Source organism: Macaca mulatta, chromosome 7 (assembly GCF_049350105.2).
Source record: "Macaca mulatta isolate MMU2019108-1 chromosome 7, T2T-MMU8v2.0, whole genome shotgun sequence".
Lineage (NCBI taxonomy): Eukaryota > Metazoa > Chordata > Mammalia > Primates > Cercopithecidae > Macaca > Macaca mulatta.
In genome coordinates, this window is record NC_133412.1 from 1,693,424 (window position 1) to 1,709,726 (window position 16,303).

The following is a 16,303-nucleotide window of genomic DNA, read 5'->3' on the forward strand; positions in this document are numbered from 1 at the left end:
GTAATACTGATGCCATAAGATCTTTTTTCTGCAGTCTTGGGATAGAATTTTTAAATATTTATCATTGAGTAACATAGAAAAGTGAAAAATATTTTATTGATCAGAGATGGAAAGTAGTGTAGACATTTTGCCTCCAGATTCTCAGGTGGTTTTAGAAATTGGTTCTCTGATTCTGTAGGTGAATGTTGATACTGTTATAGTCTTACACGTCATTGAAACTGTAAAAGATAGCTAGATAGTCTACTCATGTTTTGGATAATGAGATAAATTATTTTGTGCTTCGCACACTTGGAGTATGTCATCTACTGTAATATGGTATATTACATGGTATATATTATATAATATGGTATATTACATGGTATATTAATGAATACTTAAAATATAGTTGTGTAAGCTAATTAATCATATACTTTAAAATCTCTGAATAAATCTGAGTAGTAAGTCTCAGAAACTTGATTCTAAATATTAAAAACATTTCCTTCCTTGGGAGGGAGCGTGTAGGAAACGTGCAGTGTGATTGTAAGCATGCTGTCTTTCTGGAGGTCGCTTTGTTCCTGCATCTACTGCTTTCATTTCAGGGATGTTCACGGAACGCCAGGCACCAAAGGGCCAGGAAGCATCCCCCTGCAAGACCAGCACTTGGCCCTGGCCATCCTGCTGGAGCTGGCTGTGCAGAGAGGCACGCTGAGGTGAGGGCTGGCGCAGACTGGGAACGCTTTGGGGAAGTGCCTCTGTATCCAAATACCTGTTGCACTGTGTGCATTTCACTGAATCGTTTGTGACTGCAGCAGATGTGTGGTGCTCTGTAACCAGAGAACCACGTCCCAGAGCTTGCTCTCTCTTTACCTTTTCATCACTTGCTTTTTTATGCTCTGTTTTCTAGCCTGGTAGCTGTTCTTTCTTTCTTTTTTTTCTTTCAGTTTACCTAACTTAATTATTTTTATTCCATGAATTTAAGATCCTAGATCTTTCATGTAAACGTGCTCTTTGAGCTTCTTAACTGGTCTTTCCTATCAGCAGAAGGCGATGTCTTGTGCTAAAATCTCCGTGGCAATTCAGTGATTTAATTACCACAGCTTTACTTTCGTTTCCTTTCAGATCCCAAGTATTTCTTCACTTCTATCTAGATGTGTTTGCTTTTATTTTTGATCAACCATGAAAAAAAAAGTTAATGTGTTTTTACTAGGAATGAATATCTTTTCTTCTTTAGCCAAATGTTGTCTGCCATCCTGTTGTTGCTTCAGCTGTGGGACAGCGGGGCACAGGAGACTGACAATGAGCGTTCCGCCCAGGGCACCAGTGCCCCACTTTTGCCCTTGCTGCAGAGGTTCCAGAGCATCATTTGCAGTAAGGATACACCCCACTCCGAGGGCGACATGCACGTGAGTGTCATGATCGCACTTTGTGTTTAGGTGGCACTCGATTCTAGTTATTTTTTAAGCCAGACCAGCGTGCATGTCCACGGCAGTGTTTTTCTCTGTTGTGTGTGTGTTCGGTGGTAACAGCAGTGAGTCAGATGAGACAGGTGTGGGAGGTCACTTGTTTGTGGAGAAGACTCGGTTTGGCTCAGTGAGCACTGAGTTCCTTATCAGCGGAGAACCAAGGTTGAAACACGCACTTTTAAATCAGTACCAGAAAAGAACAACAAAAATGGTGGTCTGCCTTGTTGGTCCTTCCTGTGTGCTGGGCTCTATGCAGGCTATGTCACCTGAGCTGTCACTCTGTTGAGTACCAGCTCCCCGCTTAACAGGTGTGGATGCCGAGCTGGGGAGGAGCAGGTGTGTGGGGTCCTGGGCCTAAACCTCTAGGATGCTGGTCTTTACAGGTCAAGTACAAGTTGGATTTTGCCAGTCTTTTCAGGAAAGTCTTAGGCATTTCAATATCGTGCTTTGGTTTAATTTTTCTATTATTTGGCAGTCTTTTTTTTTTTTTTTTGAGATGGAGTCTTGCTCTGTCGCCCAGGCTGGAGTGCAGTGGCGTGATCTCGGCTCACTGCAGGCTGGGTCTCCTGGGTTTACGCCGTTGTCCTGCCTCAGCCTCCAGAGTAGCTGGGACTACAGGTGCCCGCCACCACGCCCAGCTAATTTTTTTGTATTTTTAGTAGAGATGAGGTTTCACCGTGTTAGCCAGGATGGTCTTGATCTCCTGACCTTGTGATCCGCGCGCCTAGGCCTCCCAAAGTGCTGGGAGTACAGGGGTGAGCCACCGCGCCCGGCCTATTATTTGGCAGCCTTTAATGATAATAGGGCTCTTCTGCCTTTTGAAGAATTAGAGCTGTGATTTAATTTGCAAATGAAAGTAGGTGTTCTCCAGAGTGGGATATTAAAATAAAGATTTTGGTTTTAGCTTTCAAGGCCAGCTTGAGATGCTGTGCTGGGTTTCCCCAGAGGTGGTTCTGCCTTTCTACAGGGGTCCTAGGCCTGTGGGTTGGTTTGGTTGTGTTAGTAATCTGTGTGGATTCAACTTACCTGTGGTATCATAAATGTATACATGCACAGTCAATGTTGTGGACATGTATACCACAAACTTAGACAGTTACCCAGTTTATATGCTGCATAAATATGTAGATGTGTAGTATAACTGTATCATCAACATTGTCATTTGATGTGTCAGATGAGTCAATACCAAAATATAAAGAGTGGTTAAAGGCTAATTGTGTCACTTTAATTTTTCTGAATGTTTGTTTACTTTTCCTTTCTAGCTTTTATCTGGTCCCCTGAGCCCCAACGAGAGTTTCCTGAGGTACCTCACCCTTCCACAAGACAACGAGCTTGCCATTGACCTGCGACAGACGGCGGTTGTCGTCATGGCCCACTTAGACCGTCTGGCTACGCCCTGTATGCCTCCGCTGTGCAGCTCTCCGACGTCTCATAAGGTGTGTGCAAGAACCACGTTCTCCTTGTGTTTTGTGGCTAGTACCACTTCTAGGTTGTCATCCTGGGCCCGTGTGGAGACTTGGTTTTCTGGTGTTGATGGGGGGAGCTGGCTTGTGGTTTTAAATGTGTTTGCAGTTGAAGGTGTTATCCGTGTTGAGAGTGAGTGATGAGCAAGCTGAGGTGCACAGGCCTGGGGACCCAATCTGGGGGCCCAGGTTCCAGGTTCAGGTGGCACAGCCCCAGAGAGCTCCCCTTTATCCACAGCCCCAGGCCCTCCCACCTTCTGCAGGGGGTTCCACAGCCTACTTTATACTCTGAGTGCAGACTGTCTTAGTATGTAATGCTGGTTATGGTAGTGACAGTATAATTCTATATTCTATCTGTTATGTAATAGTAATGGTAATAGTAGTGATTTGCGTGTGTGGAGCACCTGTAGGGTGCAGGCCCGCTGAGGACCTCATGCACGCTATTGTGGATCACTATGTCAATGATAAAACTGCCTTTGGGAATGGTAGTGAAGTTTCCTAGGGTAGAACAGTAATCCTAGTTTTGAATCCAGATTTTTTTAGCATTTTATTTCTAATATGAAGAGTATTTATTTTGTTTTACAATTTAAAAAAAAAAGAGTCACATGGTTCAAAAATCAAAACTAGGCAGAGACACACTGTTGCTTCCCTTGCCCACCCCTTCTACCCAGTTTCCCACCTGCCCCCTCTCACTTTTCAGTCTCCTCTGTAACCTCCTTGTTCTCTGGAATGACTATGCTAGTGGTAGCATGTTGCATTACTTGTGTTGCTTATTTTTTTTTACTAACCATATATACTGGAGTACTTTATCAGAGTGTCACTATTTGTTTTTATAAAGTAGCTTACTCTTCAGTGTGCGGATGTGTCTTTTATGTGTTTTTCTTTAGTGAGTCTCTTATTGGTGGACACTTGGGCTTACTGCCACAGTGTTGCTATACAAGTAGTGCTGAGGGTCGGGTGTGGTGGCTCACGCCTGTAATCCCAGCACTTTGGAAGGCCTAGGTGGGCGGATCACCCGAGGTTGGGAGTTTGAGACCAGCCTGGCCAACTTGGAGAAACCCCGTCTCAACTAAAAAATACAAAAATTAGCCGGGCTTGGTGGCACATGCCTGTAATCCCAGCTGCTCGGGAGGCTGAGGTAGGAGAATCACTGGAACCTGGGAGGCAGACGTTGCTGTGAGCCAAGATCGCACCATTGCACTCCAGCCTGGGCAACAAGAGTGAAACTCCATCTCGAACAACAACAATAACAACAAACACAAATAGTGCTGCAGGGCCTGCCCTGGAACACGTGTGCTCCATGTGTGCACGCGTGTGTGCCTGTGCACATGTGCAGGTGGGGATGCACCTAGTGTGGGCTGGTTGTCACCAGGTTGCTCCTGCACAACTTGATTTTTTCTCACCACCAATAGGGATGCTGGTCTCCCTGCCTCGTGTGTGGGCTTTTGGGATTTTGCCTCCTAAAGCACAAGATGGTGACCCTGATGTAGTTTGAGCATTTTAAAATATATTAGTATTTAAGGGCCATTTATAGTACTTTTTAATGGGCACTGTTAAAATGAAATGCAATGGAAATGGAAAAATAACGTGTTCAGTTGCTTCATCATACCTGTTAAATGAGGTAATACAGCGTGGTACCAGCCCTTTTGATGTTTTGAATCTGCGTATTTTCTCTTTATTTGCTTTGTTTTTGTCTTATAATATCTCAGTGTTACTCCCAGTCGTTTTTGTTTTGTTTTATTTTGTTTGTTGCTGTTGTAAAAGAAAACGTTTACTTTCTTACAGGGATCATTGCAAGAGGTCATAGGTTGGGGGTTAATAGGATGGAAATACTATGCCAATGTGATTGGTCCGATCCAGTGCGAAGGCCTGGCCAACCTGGGAGTCACACAGATTGCCTGTGCAGAGAAGCGCTTCCTGATTCTGTCACGCAATGGCCGTGTGTACACACAGGCCTACAATAGTGACACACTGGTAAGTGTTCTGGGCACTGTGCCTGCAGTGTTCCCTTGCGGGGCAGGGTCTGTACTGCAGATGCACAAACTGTGGGGTTTCTTTCAGCCATTTGATTTCTGAAGGTTGATTAAGTTTCTGTTTATTGTATATTATGTTTAATAATCTCAGTTTTAATATTGTCAAGATTTGGGTTGTGAAGATTAGGAAGTCCTTACAGTGAAACTCATTGCTAATCATGAGATTTCCGTTTGTAAACTCACTTTACACATGTAAACTCATTTGACTTTGAGGCCAGGCAGGTGACAGATGAGGGAGTTGGGCCTCATGGGGATAGTGGCAGATTGGGACGTGGCATGTTTTCATTAAAGCGGGGTGTTCCTCCCTGTCGGCTGCATGTCTCTGTGGCACGGGGCTAGCCTGCCCAGCCCCCGCATCGGCTCTGGTCCTGCCCGGCCCCCGCATCGGCTCTGGTCCTGTCCCGGCTTCCGCGTCGGCTCTGGTCCTGCCGCGGCGCACTTGGAGGCTGCCCACTGTTCTGTTGGTGCTGGGTGGGAAGGGCTGGAGAGCCGGCCCCGTGGCCCCCAGAGACTTGTGCCCCACTTCCAGTTAGAGCAGGCGTTGCTTGGGGACACATGATAAAGGAGAGCTGCGCTGGTTTCATTTTCCTTGGACTGATGACGACTTTTCTTCATATTTTTCCTTTTTTAGGCCCCACAGCTGGTCCAAGGCCTTGCATCCAGAAACATTGTAAAAATTGCTGCGCATTCTGATGGTCACCACTACCTGGCCTTGGCTGCCACTGGAGAGGTGTACTCCTGGGGCTGTGGGGACGGCGGACGGCTGGGCCATGGGGACACTGTGTATGTATTGCTCATTCCTGTAGGGGACACACTCCTCTTTTATGTTGCCATATCCTAAACAGGCTGGAGCGCAGAAGCGTGTCCAGGTGTTTGCCAGCTGCCCTGACGTGTAGCGCTGGGTTGGAGCGAGACACTACGATATGCTGCCTCCTTGGTGATGGCTTAGGAGCTCTGCCCGTGCGTGGAAGGCAACAGGAATTGGCCTTTCTGCTCTTCTCCACCCCGTGCAGCCTTGGCCGCCTTGTCTCTACTCAAATCGCATCCCCACTGTGGAGTTTGCCAAAACAAATCCCACAGCACTGTTCCTTCATTCACAAACAGTTCCCCCTGTCTCCCATAGATAAGGTTGTCACCCTTTCCTTGAGCCATTAGATTATTTTTACAGGAACGAAAATCAGCAGTTTCTTCCTAATATTATCCTATTCAGTTGAACCTTTTATTGTGAAAGAACAGAAATAAAATAGAAAGTTGTTACAAATGCCAGGTTGTAAAAATTGAGAGGTCTGCCAGCCCCATGGAGTGATGGGAACCCTCTTGTACTTTGCTGTTGTGCGTGGAACTCTGGCATTAGGTTTAAATGAAGGATGTATGTACAGACCAACGCAGCAAGCCCATTTCATGCGGTCCAGAGTCCTGAGCACAGAGTGGGCAGTGCAGAGCTTGAAATAAGCCCTTGTGGCCGGGCGCGGTGGCTCAAGCCTGTAATCCCAGCACTTTGGGAGGCCGAGGCGGGCGGATCACAAGGTCAGGAGATCGAGACCACAGTGAAACCCCGTCTCTACTAAAAATACAAAAAATTAGCCGGGCGCGGTGGCGGGCGCCTGTAGTCCCAGCTACTCAGGAGGCTGAGGCAGGAGAATGGCGGGAACCCGGGAGGCGGAGCTTGCAGTGAGCCGAGATCGCGCCACTGCACTCCAGCCTGGGCAACAGCGTGAGACTCCGTCTCAAAAAAAAAAAAAAAAAAAAAAAGAAATAAGCCCTTGTGTCCCTTGAGAGGAGCCCGCAGGGCATGGCCCATGCACACCACAGGGTGGAGTTGAGGGCATCATTGCCGACAGCATCCGCTGGGAAGATCCCAAACTGGGAGAAAAGCAGAGTGATGTGTATTGTGCGGTACATGTATGCCAAGCTCAGAACAGCCCAACCCTGACAGTGTTGTAAGGGATTCAGACAAATGTTGTAAAACGAGTGAAAAAGAAAAGATTGATCTGCATGGAATTTATAGCTGTTACTCTCACACTGGATCCTAAGGGCTGGGATTGACATGGGGTTCACTGGACTTGAAAGGCATCGAAGTACAGGATGGGGTGGTATGTCTGCTTACTTCCTTTATGGTATTTATAACTGACTTTGTGTAAAATATTTCGTAGTAAAGCAATTCTCAGTCGAGAGTAAGTGCTGGGATGAGTAACTTATTCCTTATTCTAGGACTTCAAGGAAGGAAGAGAGATCAGTGCAGATGACAGAAGCTGGAGATAACCTTTTGGGGAAGTTGAAACTTAAGCTGAATAAGGGAGAGGTTGTACTGGAGTAGAGTCATTGGACTGTCTCTGTGTGCGCCTGTGCCACTGTGTGCGCCTGTGCCACTGTGTGCGCCTGTGCCACTATGTGCGCCTGTGCCACTGTGTGTGTATTTTGCGAACTAGTAGGTCACAAAGTGAGTAAAACCATGTCTTTGGAGAGGCCTGGCTTCTGTAGATTCTCAAGAAAATGTCATCCGTCATAGGAATATATTCTGGATCCTAAGAATAGGATATTTTGCAAACTTTGCAATTTCTTCGACTAGTAAGACTTCTCTACCCTCATCCCCACTGCCTCATACTTTTCATTTGTAAAGTACAGATTGCCGAGTGCTGGCTTCATTCCATCCACATTCATTTAACAAATACATGTAAGTGTCGGTCGGCTTTATGAGGCTTACGTACAACCAGACGACTGAGTTTCGGGTGTAGAGTTGGGTGGGTTTTGGCCAGTGCCCTCAGCTAGGGAGTCACCACCATCAAGACATGGGGCGTGCCCGTCGCGTCCAGGGCCCTGTTTGTGCCCTTTGAGTTGATCCCCACTTCCTCCCTCCAGTTCCTGACAACCTCTGCTCTGCCCTGTCTTGTTATTATTTTGTCTTTTCCATAAGTTAATATAAACAAAGCCATACAGTGTATGGTGTTTTATTTCTGGCGTCTTTCACTTAGCTTGATGTCTTGAGATCCAACCACGTTGCTGGGTGTGTGGGTAATTCCTTCCTTCTGTTGCAGATGGACCATGGCTTTTTTTTGGTTTTGTTTTGTTTTTTTTTTTTGAGACGGAGTCTCGCTCTGTTGCCCAGGCTGGAGTGCAGTGGCCGGATCTCAGCTCACTGCAAGCTCCACCTCCCGGGTTCACGCCATTCTCCTGCCTCAGCCTCCCTAGTAGCTGGGACTACAGGCGCCTGCCACCTCGCCCGGCTAGTTTTTTGTATTTTTTAGTAGAGACGGGGTTTCACCGTGTTAGCCAGGATGGTCTCGATCTCCTGACCTCGTGATCTGCCCGTCTCGGCCTCTCAAAGTGCTGGGATTACAGGCTTGAGCCACCGCGCCCGGCCTGGACCATGGTTTTGAGCCATTGTGAATTAAGCTGCAGTGGACTTTACAAGTCTCTTTTTTTTTTGAGATGGAGTTTTGTTCTTGTTGCCCAAGGTGGAGTGCAATGGGGCGATCTCAGCTCACTGCAACCTCTGCCTCCTGGGTTCAAGCGATTCTCCTGCCTCAGCCTCCCAAGTAGCTGGGATTACAGTCACCTGCACCATGCCCAGCTAATTTTGTATTTTTAGTAGAGACAGGGTTTCACCATGTTAGCCAGGCTGGTCTCGAACTCCTGACCTCAGGTGATCTGCCTGCCTTGGCCTCCCAAAGTGCTGGGATTATAGGGGTGGGCCACCACCCCCGGCCTATGGTACAAGTCTTTAACAAACACTGTTTTTATATTTCTACTGGATACCATGCTTGGCATTGGGTTCCAACTTAACAAAAAGTCATGGAGGTGTTAGGTTTTGGAATTCTCTCTTCCTTATTTTATAAGGTACCTGGAAGGTGAAACTGGCCTGATGCTGTGATGGTCTAAATTTGGGTAGTGAATTTCCTTTGCTAACACTAATAAGAAATAACACCAAGAAGAAGGGCATTCATGATTGTTCCCTTCCTCCCCAAGGCCTCTGGAGGAGCCTAAGGTGATCTCCGCCTTCTCTGGAAAGCAGGCCGGGAAGCACGTGGTGCACATCGCTTGCGGGAGCACTTACAGCGCGGCCATCACAGCCGAGGGGGAGCTGTACACTTGGGGCCGCGGGAACTACGGCCGGCTGGGCCACGGTACGTCTGCCCTGCATGAATGGGAGCATGCAGCAGGAGGTGGCCTCTTACAGGACTTAGTAATGGCCATCCTATCTCTTTGAAGGCTCCAGTGAGGACGAGGCTATTCCGATGCTGGTAGCTGGGCTTAAAGGACTGAAGGTCATCGATGTGGCGTGTGGGAGTGGGGACGCTCAAACCCTGGCTGTCACTGAGAACGGTATGTAGAGCTCTCGCCACCCAGGACAGGGCCTCGAGGACATGCATGGCAGCTTCCCTGTAGGAAGTGAGATGAGTACAGTGGGCCTCACGAGGCCGCCCACCCTGTCGTCCAGTGGGTGTGGGATCAGTGGCATTGGTGAAGAGACCCCGGTGATTACTGGGCTTGTTTGCCTGGGCCTGTCAGCTGGTTAGCAGCTGCCGCCATTCCTGTGTGGGCATTTTATTTTTTAAGAATGAGAGCTGGAATGGAGTGGTTGACACTGAATTGTCTCTGGTATTACATTTCTTAACATTCGGCCACTCTTGATTCCGTGTGGTAATTCCTGCTAAGTCTTTCCGTGTTCTGTAGTCTGACGCTGCGGTATCTGCTTGCTTTGAATTTTGCTTTTGTGTTTGTGTTCCTAACTGAGATCATCCTCATCTTTTTTCAAGGGTACATGATGAGGTTTGATGGTTAAAGTCACGTTGATTTTTTAGAAATGACTCGTCTGTCAGTATTGTGGGGGTCTGTCCTTGGCATCCTGTGTGTCTCTGGCGTTGTGGAGTCTTTCTGTGAAATCAGCTGGTACCTGTCAGCTTGCTTTCTCTCCTGCAGAAGTTGAATGGCAGTAGATAATTGAGTGACTTTTGGACATTTCTTAGGTCAAAGATGAAAAATCATTTCAGATACTTCCCTATATGTATAGGTCCCGCTGCCGTTGCTGGGACTGACATTGTTAGAGCCATCTTGTTTCTGCTACTGTGAGTCCTAGAGCAAAGGTGGTCTCCTCTGAAAGGCTCCTGCTCTCAAGGAGCTTTCAATTTGACATCTCGTCATTTTAAAATATCTATTATTGAGTGAGTGACAGACCTTAACTGGTTAAAAGTTTTGTGAGGTCTGAGCTGTGTCAGGAGACTAGCCTTGCGTTCTTTAGTGTAGTTGCTACTTTAGTTGAGGTTTGTGATATGTTGAGTAAACCGCCTTGAACAGGCTGCGGACAGCGTCTTCCTCACACTGGTGTTTCTTTGGTGCAGATCTTGTAGGGAAGTGTCCCTGCTGTGCTGTTATTTTCTGAGACGACTGTTACGGTAGAAGTATCCTACCCCGCAGTCTGGCCTTGGGGGACAGTGGGAAATAGCCTGGCGGGCTACATGAACAGCATAATCTTCAGCACAGCGTGTGAAAGTGCACCTCTGATCTCTGTGTGCAGGTCTGCTGTGCTGCTTTCATTGACCACGTCATAGTGTGTCATCTCCAGTTTCCGGTTCGCTCGGGGTTGGCCTGCGTTTGCAGGTGGAGTTGTATTGGTGTGCAGGCCTGCCCACTCATTTACGTATTGTCTGTGGCTGCTTTCCTGTGACAGTGGCACAGCTGGGTCGTTGGGACAGAAAGCCCACAGAGGCTAAAAATATTTACCGTCTGATCGTTGAGGAAAATATTTGCCTCTCTTTAGTTGTTACAAAATAGAATGTGGGAACTTGTGGAGCAATCTGATATCTTCTCTGGTTTCTTTTTCCTGATCTTTTACAGTTGTCACCTTTATGTAATTTCACTTTTTTGTTGTTGTTGTAAGACAGAGTTTCGCTCTGTCACCCAGGCTGGAGTGCAGTGGTGCAGTCTTGGCTCACTGCAACCTCCATCTCCCGGGGTCAAGCAGTTCTCATGCCTCAGCTGGATTATGGATGTTCACCACCACACCTGGCTACTTTCTGTATTTTTAGTACAGACAGGGTTTCGCCATGTGGCCCAGGCTGATCTCGAACTCCTGGGCTCAAGTGATCTGCCGGTCCCGGCCTCCCAAAGTGCTGGGATTACAGGCGTGAGCCACCGTGCCCAGCCTAACAATTTTGTTTTTTAGCAATTCACTTTCATTAAGTTTTTGCATAGTTTTCAGCTTAGTGTTCACAGTAAAAATAAAAATATTTACTTTTGCAATTGTATTTTATCCCTTTATGTAATATTTAGTCAACTTACGTAATTATGCTGATACATGCAGTTGGGAACACATACACTGGTACGGCTGACCAGCGGTCATCATGGTGGCAACAGAAACAGGCAGGCAAACGGTAGGGCAGTCTGCAAGCATCTGCAGTATGCCGGGCCCCAGTTACTGTGTGTTATGGAGGCAGTGGGCCTTTGATTCTGTGAAGCAGTTAACATTGAGCCCAGGCTAGTAAGAGTCAGGACTTGGTTTTTCATGGAATGAAAACAAAAGGAGACTCAGCTTTCCCTTTCTTTATTGCTTCTATACCAACCTCAAGTGTCAACTAGGTTTCATTTGCTCAGTGGCCACCCTTTTAGTGTTAACTATATACATGGGTGGTCTAGATTAGTGTGCGTTTTTCATTATATTATTTTCAGTCATTTAAAGTTTTTCACTAAAATGCAGAGTTGTTGTTATTTAAATGCATTTGTATCTTTTAGGGCAAGTGTGGTCTTGGGGAGATGGTGATTATGGGAAATTGGGCAGAGGTGGTAGTGATGGCTGCAAAACCCCAAAGCTGATTGAAAAGCTTCAAGACTTGGATGTGGTCAAAGTCCGCTGTGGAAGTCAGTTTTCCATCGCTTTGACGAAAGATGGCCAAGTTTATTCATGGGGAAAAGGTGACAACCAGAGACTTGGACACGGAACAGAGGAACATGTTCGTTATCCAAAACTCTTAGAAGGCTTGCAAGGTGAGTGCAAACGTAAACTGTTAAAACCCTTCAGGACAATTTCTTTAGTAATCTTTTAAAGTTTGCAGGTTTTATGTTCTTAACCTGACTTTCCGTGAATGGACTGTCATTAGAAACTTTGACTGCCAGCTTGGTATAGGTGTTGATACCAATTGGAAAGTGGGTGTGTCTCTATTACAAAATGAGTTGAATTACTCTTCCCAAATGCAACGTAAACCCATTGAGTTTTACAAACATCGCTACTTTCTGTGGCAGGCACCCATGCATCACTCAGCAGGCTGGACTCAGGAAGGGTTCCCTCTATGTGGTGAGGTCACCTGTACTTGTACTGCAGACACACTGACACCGTGAGGGTGCGTTGTGCTGTGGGGCCACATTGGCAGGTGGGATTGGGCCCACCTGGGACGCTCTGATGTGAACTCGTCCTTGGTGGGTGATTCTTGCTTGCTCAGTTGCAAAGGTGTCCAGCATGCATTGTGGTTGGAGGGAACAGATGGAAGCCGAGGTGTGTAGATATGAGTGCCGGCGCCTTCAGTGTGGGCTGCGGGTGCAGGCAGAGAGGATGGGGGCCTCCGCAAGAAGACCCTGAAATTCTTCTATGGTGTTCTCACTAGGGATGTTATGCTGCAGGAAGTTGGGGTGGGGGCCATCAAAACTGTGATGGTGGAGGGATTTTTCTAAGGCTTTTCTGTGCCACTTGGCCTAGTGGTTGGGAGGTAGTCTTCATCCGAGTCGAGAACTGGGGAAGGGCAGGCAAGCTGACAAGAAAGTAGGGAAGAAGGGAAAAGGCAGCGACAGGTACATCAGATGGACTCTTTAGGGTTCTCTCTCCGGGGTGGGCGGCCTTTTTCTTAAAGGGCCGGATTGTTTTTGAAGCAGGTGGACCTGGCTGTGTTCCAACACCAGCGTCTTCACAGAAGCAGGCCTTGGGCTGCGCTCTGTGTGGGGGCTGTAGTTCGTTGGGTCCTGGTACTACACACATTCTTTGTGTGTTTGCTTCTTTACCAAGTGGGTTTGGAAGTGAAACTTCTAAGTGAGACTTGCCAGTTCCTTTCTCCATTGGTTTTATTTTAACGCATGTTAATATCTCGATGACTGAGAGTTTTGTGTGCCCATACGGTATGTATTATGTTCTGAGCTTCTGAGATAAGTGGTAGAGTAATAAGTTTCCTCTGTGTCATTGAATGGTGTTTGAATTTCATGTGCCTTCTTGTTTATATTCCCCTCCATTAGTGTAGGAAAGCTACGATGATCATTATAGAAATCTTTTACTTTCAGAGTATTTACATTACTGTTGATAAACACTTTTTTTTCTTGCTGATATTAACTTATGGTAAGTTCCCAGGATAGAATTGTTCCCCTTACGGTTTTTCAGCTGAATTGTTTTATATGTTGACCTTTCTGAGCAACACCCTTTGTGTTGACCATGTTAGATTTACCAGCAAGGAAAAATAGAATATTTTGCTAAGTGTTTAAATAGAAACAATGTTTTAAATATTGATATCACCTAACTCTGAGAGAACAATAGGTTTTTCTTAGGAAGCCTTCCTCAGTGCAGAGTGTGCTGTGCATTGTTACATCTGGGATGGGAGAATATGATCTAATAGTTAATTAAAAGCACATTGTTTCTCTCTGAATGAGAATCTGAATGAGGAGGAGAAAAAAGAACAGATCGTTTTTCGTATCCTAGCATTATGATCTTTGTAGGCTGTGGGTCCTAACAAATTGTAGCTGACAAAATAGAGGAGTTTTAATAACACACCCAAAGCAAATGAATTGTGCTTAATATTAAAGCAACAGGTACCCTCAAGAAGTTAATGTTAAAAGCTCTCTGGCCTGAATGGCCTAGTGGAAATACCTTTGTTGCAGCAGAAGTCCCAGGCTTGAAGCTGCATCTGCAACCCTCTTTCCTTGTAGGGAAGAAGGTGATTGATGTGGCTGCCGGCTCCACCCACTGCCTGGCTCTGACTGAGGACAGCGAGGTCCACAGCTGGGGGAGCAACGACCAGTGCCAGCACTTTGACACCTTGCGCGTGACCAAGCCAGAACCTGCAGCATTGCCGGGACTGGACACCAAACACATAGTGGGAATTGCCTGTGGGCCTGCCCAGGTACGGAATATAGAGCTTGATTTGGTGTTTAGGAGGATTTTGGTTTCCAGTTGTTCATTACCAGTATGTAGAAAATACCACTGAGTTTTGTTTGTTGCTCTCATGTCCTGCAGTTGTGCTAAACTCATTTGTTATGAGCATCATTGTCATTTCCTTGGGTTTTCTTCATGGACAATTATACTGTCTGTATAGAGGGGCAGTTCCATTTCTTCCTTTCCAATCTGCCTGCCTTTGATGTCTTTTCCCGGCCTGGTTGCCCTGGCCAGGACTTGCGGTGTGAAGCTGAGTAGGAGAGGGGACAGTGGGCGCCCCGCCTTGCTCCGGACTGTGGGGGAGGGCAGTTCAGTCTTTCACCATCGGCTGTGATGTTGGCTGCGGGTGTTTATGTAGATGCCTTATTCCCAGATTAAGGCAGTTTCTTTAATTCCCCCTTTTAGAAGCTTTTAAAAAATCCTGAATGGATGTTACAATTTGTTAAATGCTTTTAATCTTCTCAAATGAAATGGTCATGTAGTTTTCCTTCTTTAGTGTGTTAGTATGGTGTATTACATAGATGATTTTTACTTTTTTTCTTAAACATTTTTTTTTTCCTTTCTTAGAGATGGAGTTTCACTGTGTTGCCCAGGCTGGTCTTGAACTCCTGAGCTCAAGTGGTCTACCTGCCTTGGCCTCCCAAAGTGCTGGAATTACAGACGAGAGACACTGCACTGGCCTGATTTTTAAATACTGACCAAGGCTTGTGTTACTGGCGTAGACATCACTTGGCCACAATTTACTACTCTATTTTTTTCTTTTTTTTTTTTCCTGAGACGGAGTCTCGCTCTATCACCCAGACTGGAGTGCATTGGTGCAATCTCAGCTCTCTGCACCCTGTGCCTCCTGGGTTCAAGCAATTCTCCTGCCTCATCCTCCTGAGTAGCTGGGATTACAAAATACAAAATTTTTGTATTTTTTTGTTTTTTAGAGATGGGGTTTCACCTTGTTGGCCAACCTGGTCTCCAACTCCTGACCTCACATGATCCACCCTCCTTGCCACCCCAAAGTTTTGGGATTACGGGCGTGAGCCACCGTGCCCGGCCCCATTCTGTTTCTATATTGTTAAATTTGACTTGCTAACATGTTGAGGATTTTTCTGTCGATGCTTATCAGGGATGTTGGTTTGTGGTTTTTTTCTTTGTATTATACTATCTTGTCTGACTTTCAGTGGGGAAAGCTGACCTCATACAAAGTATTGGCATGTGTTCCCTCCTTTTCCATTTCCTATAGGGATTGTGTAGAATTAGTGTTATTTCTTCTTTACATGTTTTTGAATCCATCTGAGCCTGGAGATTTCTTTCTAAAAGATTTTACGCTGGGCGCGGTGGCTCACGCCTGTAATCCCAGCACGTTGGGAAGCTGAGGCGGGCGGATCACCAGAGGTCAGGAGTTTGAGACCAGCCTGGCTAACATGGTGAAATACAAAAAATTAGTCGAGCTTGGTGGCGTGCGCCTGTAGTCCCAGCTACTCAAGAGGCTGGGGCAGGGGAATCGCTTGAACCCGGGAGGTGGAGATTGCAGTGAGTCGGGATCGCACCACTGCACTCCAGCCTGGGCAATAAGAGCGAAACTCCGTCTCAAAAAAAAAAAAAAAAAACAAAGCAAACAAACAAAGAAAAGATTTTTCAACTTCAATTTCTTTAATCGATATAGAACTATTCAGGTGACCTGTTTGTTTCCAGGAGGATTTTCCTGGTTTGTGGCACTCAGACATTACTTTATTTCATCTGTGTTGTCTGATTTGTACGTGTGAGGTTTTCCTTAGTATTCTGCTAACCATCTGAAGCCTGTGGTGCCTGCGGTGATGTCCCTTCATTCATTCCTGATACTCATAATTTGTATCTTTTCTGTTTTTTTCTTTGTCAGTTTTTCTAGCATTTTTCAATTTTGTTGATCTTTTCATAGAACAATCTTTTAGTTTTATTAATTGTTCCCTTGTTTTTTTGCTTTCAATCTCATTGATTTCTGCTTTTATCTTGTCATTTGTCCCTTTGGCTTGTTTTGTGTTCACTTTGGTCTTTTTCTAGTTTCTTAAGTTGGAAACGTAGATTGCTGATTTAGACTTACCTTTTTTTGTAATATATAATGATTTGATGCTGTAAATTTTCCTCTAAACAGTGCTTTAATCAAACCCACAAATTTTGGTGTGTTTCAATTTATGTTCAAAATATTTTCTAATTTCTCTTGAGAATTGTTTTTTGATCCATGGATTATTATTACTATTTTTTTTTTCTGAGCTG

General features: G+C 45.9%; 2 protein-coding genes across 4 annotated transcripts in view; both read left to right on the forward strand.

Moving 5' to 3' along the window:
• The window catches only part of LOC100424132 (E3 ubiquitin-protein ligase HERC2), a 119,117-nt gene that overhangs the window by 97,402 nt on the left and 5,412 nt on the right, over positions 1-16,303 (forward strand). The gene's annotated exons all lie outside the window — the stretch shown is intronic.
• HERC2 (HECT and RLD domain containing E3 ubiquitin protein ligase 2) overlaps positions 1-16,303 on the forward strand; it is a 219,844-nt gene that overhangs the window by 54,514 nt on the left and 149,027 nt on the right. For all 3 annotated transcript variants that reach the window (XR_013395438.1, XM_015141725.3, XM_077938885.1), the window contains exons 8-16: positions 579-689; positions 1,211-1,382; positions 2,702-2,875; positions 4,688-4,876; positions 5,567-5,718; positions 8,902-9,059; positions 9,145-9,258; positions 11,665-11,916; positions 13,834-14,027. Coding sequence is in view for 2 of the 3 variants with exons in the window: in XM_015141725.3 (XP_014997211.3) it covers positions 579-689; positions 1,211-1,382; positions 2,702-2,875; positions 4,688-4,876; positions 5,567-5,718; positions 8,902-9,059; positions 9,145-9,258; positions 11,665-11,916; positions 13,834-14,027 (1,516 nt within the window). In the remaining variant the exon portion in view is untranslated. The remainder of the gene's footprint in view (positions 1-578; positions 690-1,210; positions 1,383-2,701; positions 2,876-4,687; positions 4,877-5,566; positions 5,719-8,901; positions 9,060-9,144; positions 9,259-11,664; positions 11,917-13,833; positions 14,028-16,303) is intronic.